We start from the raw sequence: 6,495 nt of genomic DNA on the forward strand, positions 1-6,495 counted from the left end.
AGGGAAAGTAGCTGATGCATATAATCTCCCTTGGCAAGGACTGCTCAAGAAGAAGAACATCAAATATATACACTTACAACCTGCAAGTATCTATGATAAAATTATATTCCTTAAGTAATTTTTCCATCCTTCTCCTTTAAGCAATTATTTACAATTCACTTGATAATCTTGCCCATTTTCCTCTATATTTATGTGTTGACAGAGGTCCCAAGTCAGGAAAGCATTTGAGATCCAAGTGCATAGTGGCAGGGAGAAAAGTTCATTCCCACCAAATGTCTTCCCTGAATATGAACTCTTTGGCCAAGGGTAATGAATTTATGCTTTTTTTTAAAAACTGTTATTGGAGCGAAAAGGAAAAAAAAGAAAAAAATAACCTATAGACTTGTATCCAAAGTGCTTCTTATCTCTTGTGTTATATGTAAATTGGGTTTTGTAGAGACTGTTTGCTTGTTTGTTTGTGGTTTTTTATCTATATTATCTATATTTTAGTACCTTAATTGCTGGTTATGAAAATATGCAGCTTTAAATTTGGAACTATATGCAAAGGTATTAAATAATAACGATTAAATTTTTTGTACTGCTGAGACTACATAATTCTAATAGGGACTGTGAAGCACTCCACAGTCCAATAAATTGTCATTTCACATCTAAAAAGCTTAGAGGTGCTGCAGAACCACTTAAGCACTTAACCAGCTCCTCCCTCAAAGGAATACAAACATCTGTATTAGAGTGTAGTTACATGATTCATTGTCTTGTCTTCAGACAGAAAAGCCAGTTTAAGATGTTCCCATGCATTTCCCCCCTGACCCCAGCCATTCCTTGCTTCCTTTAAGCTGCTCCCTGAAATAAGCCAATTATAGAAAACTCTTGCAAAAAAAAAAAACAAAACACCTTTGGCGCTTTGGTGTTGTACCTACAGTTAAATGCTTCTCTCAACTTGTGATCACAGAAGAAAACACTCTCTAAGTTACAAGTATCTACTTATTATTGGAAGGAAGATATTTTTCTCTTAAAACATATGTGGGGATGACATCTATAAAGTAATCCAGAGGAAATTGTCTGGTCCATAATGACAAAAAAAAATCCATGAAATTCTGGTCTAGTCATCAGGAAGCTCTCAGAGAGACAGTTTACATTCCATTTGCTTTTCCCAAGACTGCTTACCTTGTAGCTGTACATATAATGCAATAAGAAGTGAAAAGTTTTGTGAAGCAGGAAAAAAACCACCAAACCACATTTCTTATAAGAACTATTCTCCAGACCGGTGGTTAAGACAACTCCTGAAAGTAGAGACGCAGATTTGCATTCCCACCACTGAGAAAACTACTACATGCCCAAAGCCATAACACAACAGGCAAGTCACAGAATCAGAATCATTTAAGTTGCAAACGACCTCCAGGATCATCATGTTTAACCTTTGTCCAATCACCACCTTGTCAACTAGACCAGAACACTAAGTGCCACATCCAGTTACTTCTTGAACACTCACCACCTCTCTGGTGGTGTCAAATGGTCCAACCATTTACAACCTTTTCCATGAAAAAATTCCCTCTGAAGCCTCACATTAACCCCTGCTTATGAAGCTTGAGGTTATTTCCTCTTGTTCTGCCACTTTTTGCTCGGGAGAAGAGGCCAGCTCCCACGTGGCACACCCTCCTTTCAGGGAGTCCTAGAGAGCGATATGGTTTCCCCCAACTTCCTTTTCTCCAGGCTAAACAACCCCACTCCCTCAGCCACTCCTTACAAGACTTGTCCTCCAGACCCTTCACCAGCTCCGTTGCCTTTCTCTGGACATGCTCCAGACCCTCAGTGTCCCTTGTGTTGTGAGAAGACTGGATCTGGACACAGCATGTGAGGTGCAGCCTCACCAGCCCTCCCCAGCAAAGGCACAGTGCCTGCCCTGCTCCTGCTGGCCACACTACTGCTGATACAGGCCAGGATGCCATTGCCTTCTTGGCCACCTGGGCACAGCTGACTTATGTTCAGATGCTGGCAACCAGCACTTCCAGGTTCTTTTCCTGTGGGCAGCTTCCCAGCTGATCTGCCCCAGCCTGTAGTGCTGCATGGTGTCATTGTGACTCAAGGGCATAACCTGGCACTTGGCCTTAGTGAATTTTGGACAATTGGCCTTGGCCCATGACCCAGTCTGTTCAGATCCCTCTGTATCCCAGATACCTATCTCCCAGCAGATCAATATTCCCTCACAAATCAGTGTCACCCAATGCCCTCACCCAGATAGATACAGGCCAGGCCAGGCCTCAGCAGAGACACCACTGGTGACTGGCTGAAATCTGGACGTAGCACCAGTCCAACCTGTGGGATGCCAACTTTTTCCCAGGAGAATGTTGTGGAAGAAAATATCAAAGGCTTTGCTGAAGTCCAGGTGGACAACATCCACAGCCTTTCCTTCATGCAATCCCGCCACCCGTCTTGCTTGACCAGTGCAGTAAGTGGGCTCCGAGGACATCTATCAGACCAGTCCCCAAGGAAACGTGTGTAAATGAGCTGGTTGGTTGTCACTGACAGGGTGATAAGCTTCTCAGTACTGGTTAGAGCTGGACAAAAAGAGATGTTCAAGTTTATGGAGCTCTAGGTTATATGAATTTATATTTTAATATTTCTTTTGAATTCTGGTGGCTCTTGAGAGACAGCTTTGTGCCTAGGCATCCTTATTTCAGTTGATCGTAATTTTTGTTCCAACTACAGTCACAGTGTAAAATTAACAGTACAAATAATTATAACATTATAATGTGTAATATCAAATTAATTTTGCACTAACTGCATGCTAGCCTCACAAGTGGAACTAGCTTTGTTTTCATTCTTTGTCACTTATTTGGCAAATTTACAGATATCTCTGAAACATTAAATGGGTCAGATTTAACAAAACCAACAGTTTGCCAGCTGCTGCCAGCTGCTGGATGTTGGGGTGCCAAAACCTTCAAACTACTGACAAACTACTGACAGGCATTCAGTCTATTTGGACAGATTTGGTCTAACCTAAATCAGAGCATGCAGACTATACACTGTAGGGTCACACTGCCTGCAAAGGAGTAAAACCTGTCCAGAACACAAACTAGGATAGGGGCAGAAAGAATACCGGTTAAGGAGACAAGATAATGCATGAATGAGTCATGGGAATTTAGGCAAGAAAAGAAGAGTGTTTAGTCTGTTTAGATAATATTTGTCAACTTTTGTCAGGTCGCTCTAATATCTGAAAAAGCTTTTTACGCCAGAACATACTTATTCAGGCAGACAAAAATAATGCATCATAGTACTGTCATAAAAATAAATGAAAATTCAAATACATCCTTTTCATTTATTTTGTGGTGATTTTTAACATGAAAAGTTTTATCATTTTCAAGGAAGTTATAAAACCAACTTTTGCTGACTGTCTTAAAAGAATTTTCTTGCCCCTTTTGTGTTACCATAATTCATCACCTTCATTTTGACGTGCAAAACATTTCCCACAGCTGCAGAAACACTGGAAACACTTGTTTTCAAGTTCCTGAAGGTACTTTAAAAAAAGTATATCTCAGACTCTCTTTTCACAGAGAAAAGATCTTGAATAGAAGAGATTATCCCAAAACATATTTGTTTCTTGGTCAGAAAGTAACCCATCTTGCACAGTCAAAATATTCAAATAAATGAATGGATGCCTCTAAATGGTGCTGATGTGATTAAATCTACATTCTGCTGCATAGAAAGACAAGCATTATATTCTTAACAGATGTAGTGTTGGAATGGTTTTATATTCTTGGGAGAAATTGCAGAGTATGATTTATCACCCTGACTCAAGTGAAATGATACTGAATGGAGTGCTGTCAGTGATGAATTTCAATTTCAGCTGATGGAAATTTTCTAAAGAAAGCAAAAGATGGTATCATTTCACTGTTTAGCAGTTTGGAAAAGCAGGCTGGAGTGCTGAAACCTGCCATGACTTCTATAACTCGTGGCCTTCTACTATCTACTTTAAGCAAGGGAATTACACAGTGTAGATTATGGGACCTGAGGCTACGCACTGTAATTTTCACCATCTCTGAGGAAGGATTTAAATATGTGTATAACTTTAAACAGACACAATTTTTCTAAATGATATAGCACTGCTATACAGAAGCAGTCAAAGCTAGATGTTTTCAAAACCTTGCAACTTGAAATCTAGATTTCCAACATACTGGATCTGAATCTCTCTGGCACAAGAAAAAGCTAACCAAAGGATAATTTTCAATGAGATATTTCAGTGGAGAAATATATCAAAGTCTGTGATAGTTTACATAACCTGTCAGGCTTTAAAATATTCACATACTTATATCAGTGAAATAACTTCTATGGGGACTTGAGGTCTTTACTTTTCATACCAGATCAGCAGCAAATAAAGAAGCAAACCTTGTTCACATTACTGTAATGTCTCTCAAACACTTTAAAACTTGACTACTTTTTAACTAAAGGAGAATAAGTAATTTCCCAATAGCAAATATTTAAACTTTTTCCCTCTCTTACACCCTCCTCTTTTTTTTTGACATTTTAACATTAATTTTTGAGGGGGTTAAGTTCTAGTCAGTATTGCATTAACTGTTGCTCTAACAAGTGTTAATGCAGTTCCTGCCTTTCCTCTAAAGAGCTATAAAAACACAGTACTTTCAAAATTTAGGTAAAGACATAAATCTTGGCCCCAGGTGTTCCTGAATCACTCCATAATCTGAAATGAAAACTAGTCTTGACCAACTCCGAATAAAGTTTGAAGGCAGCATAGATTTGTACTGAGTTAAACTACCTGAAGAATGCGTATGTAAAACAAACCAAAACTTACTGACATATTTACTTTTGGGAAGGCATGTTAAATGAACTTTAATACCAGATTTGAAAATCCAGCTGTAAAATGGGTATGCAAACATGATTAATGAGTGCTGAACACCATCCAGATCACATACTTACTTGTAAGAACTACAGGAAGCAAGTAAAATTTCCACCCTTAAGTAACAACTCAATTTAAGTTAGAATTTCAGTTGCTCTTCCATTTTAAGCCAGTAGTTATTCTATAGTTGCCATATATCAGAAAAACCGGTTTTGTGGGAGAATAAAACAGTTTAGTACATGAAACATAAGCAACAACCTTTTCAAATATCATTCCTGAGTGCAGAGTGCACAACTTCTTGACTGCCAACCCTAACACAAATCCTTCTGAGTCTGTACCCACTAATCATGTTCCTACTTTCAAGGAATTTCTGAATGTCTCCCCTATCCCCCAACCACCACTACCACTCACTAGAAAATCCTTCCTCATTATACTGACTGATTGCTTCAATTAGTGAGCAACTCAGTCACTTACATTATGTTCTATGTTTCAATTCCAGGAAAGTAAACCTTCACTGATATACTTCAGGTTTACTTAATTAGAAGGAAAATTAACTTAAATGCTCTACAGACATGGTGCTGGGTTAGACTGCCTGAATAATGCTGATAAACTGTTTGCCAAGACCTTCCTTGATCAGAGATTGCTTTCTCTGGTTGACAAGAAGCTCAACATGACCCAGACATGTGCACTTGCAGCCCAGAAAGGCAAGCACACCCTGGGCTGCATCAGAAGCACTGGGACCACCAAGCTGAGGGAAGGGATTGTGCCCCTCTGCTCTGCTATGGTGACACCCCGCCTAGAATGCTGCATCCAGCTCTGGGATCCCAAAATAAGGACATGGATCTGTTGGAGCAAGTACAGTGGAGATTGCAAGGCTGTTCAGTGGGCTGGAGCACCTTTCCTATGGAGACAGGCTGAGAGAGTTAGGGTTGGTCAGTCTGGAGAAGAGGAGGCTCTGAGGAGACCTTAGAGCAGCCTTCCAGCACCTGAAGGGGACCTTCAAGAAAGCTGGAGAAGGACTTTTTACAAGGACATGTAGTGACAGGACAAGGTGGAATGGCTTCAAATTCAAAAAGGGCAGGTTTAGATTAGATATTAGGAAGGAATTCTTCACTCTAAGGGTGGTGAGACACTGGCACAAGTTTCCCAGAGAAGCTGTGGATGCCCCATCCCTGGAAGGTCAGGCTGGATGGGGCTTTGACAATCCTGGTTTAGTGGAAGGTGTCCCTGTCCATGGCAGGTGGACTGGATCTAGATGATCTTTAAGGTCCCTCAGGATTTCTATCTACATGGTTGAGAAATTAAGAATTCTCTTTATATATACTCACTTTTCATAAGAAATCCTGCCTTGTGATATAACGAGAGATTCACTCCTTATGCATTTGGCAATTTAAATTGTTCTCAAGAGTTTCTCAATAGTGCTTGAAACAAAGAAGCAGGGATCTTTACAAAAAGGCTACAAGAGAAAACACGGATTTTTTTTGCAAGATAAGAAATCCATAAAATTCAAATTTGAATAAAACAATGAACAAGTGTAAAATGTCTTCCGGTTCAGCAATAGTTTCAACAACCAGGTATTTGGTTTAAAGTTTTTTAACAGTAGCACCTCTTAATAGAAGAAAAAAAATGAGTCAAAGATCATG

At 39.6% G+C, this 6,495-nt stretch overlaps 1 protein-coding gene across 1 annotated transcript in view; it reads left to right on the forward strand.

Moving 5' to 3' along the window:
• Positions 1–6,495, forward strand: part of LOC147653038 (uncharacterized) — a 33,450-nt gene that overhangs the window by 20,867 nt on the left and 6,088 nt on the right. The window contains exon 3 of the mRNA XM_086891440.1: positions 203–306. Coding sequence (XP_086747566.1) covers positions 203–306 — 104 coding nt within the window. The remainder of the gene's footprint in view (positions 1–202; positions 307–6,495) is intronic.

The sequence above is a fragment of the Cyanistes caeruleus genome, chromosome 5 (genome assembly GCF_971803275.1).
Source record: "Cyanistes caeruleus chromosome 5, bCyaCae1.hap1.1, whole genome shotgun sequence".
NCBI lineage: Eukaryota > Metazoa > Chordata > Aves > Passeriformes > Paridae > Cyanistes > Cyanistes caeruleus.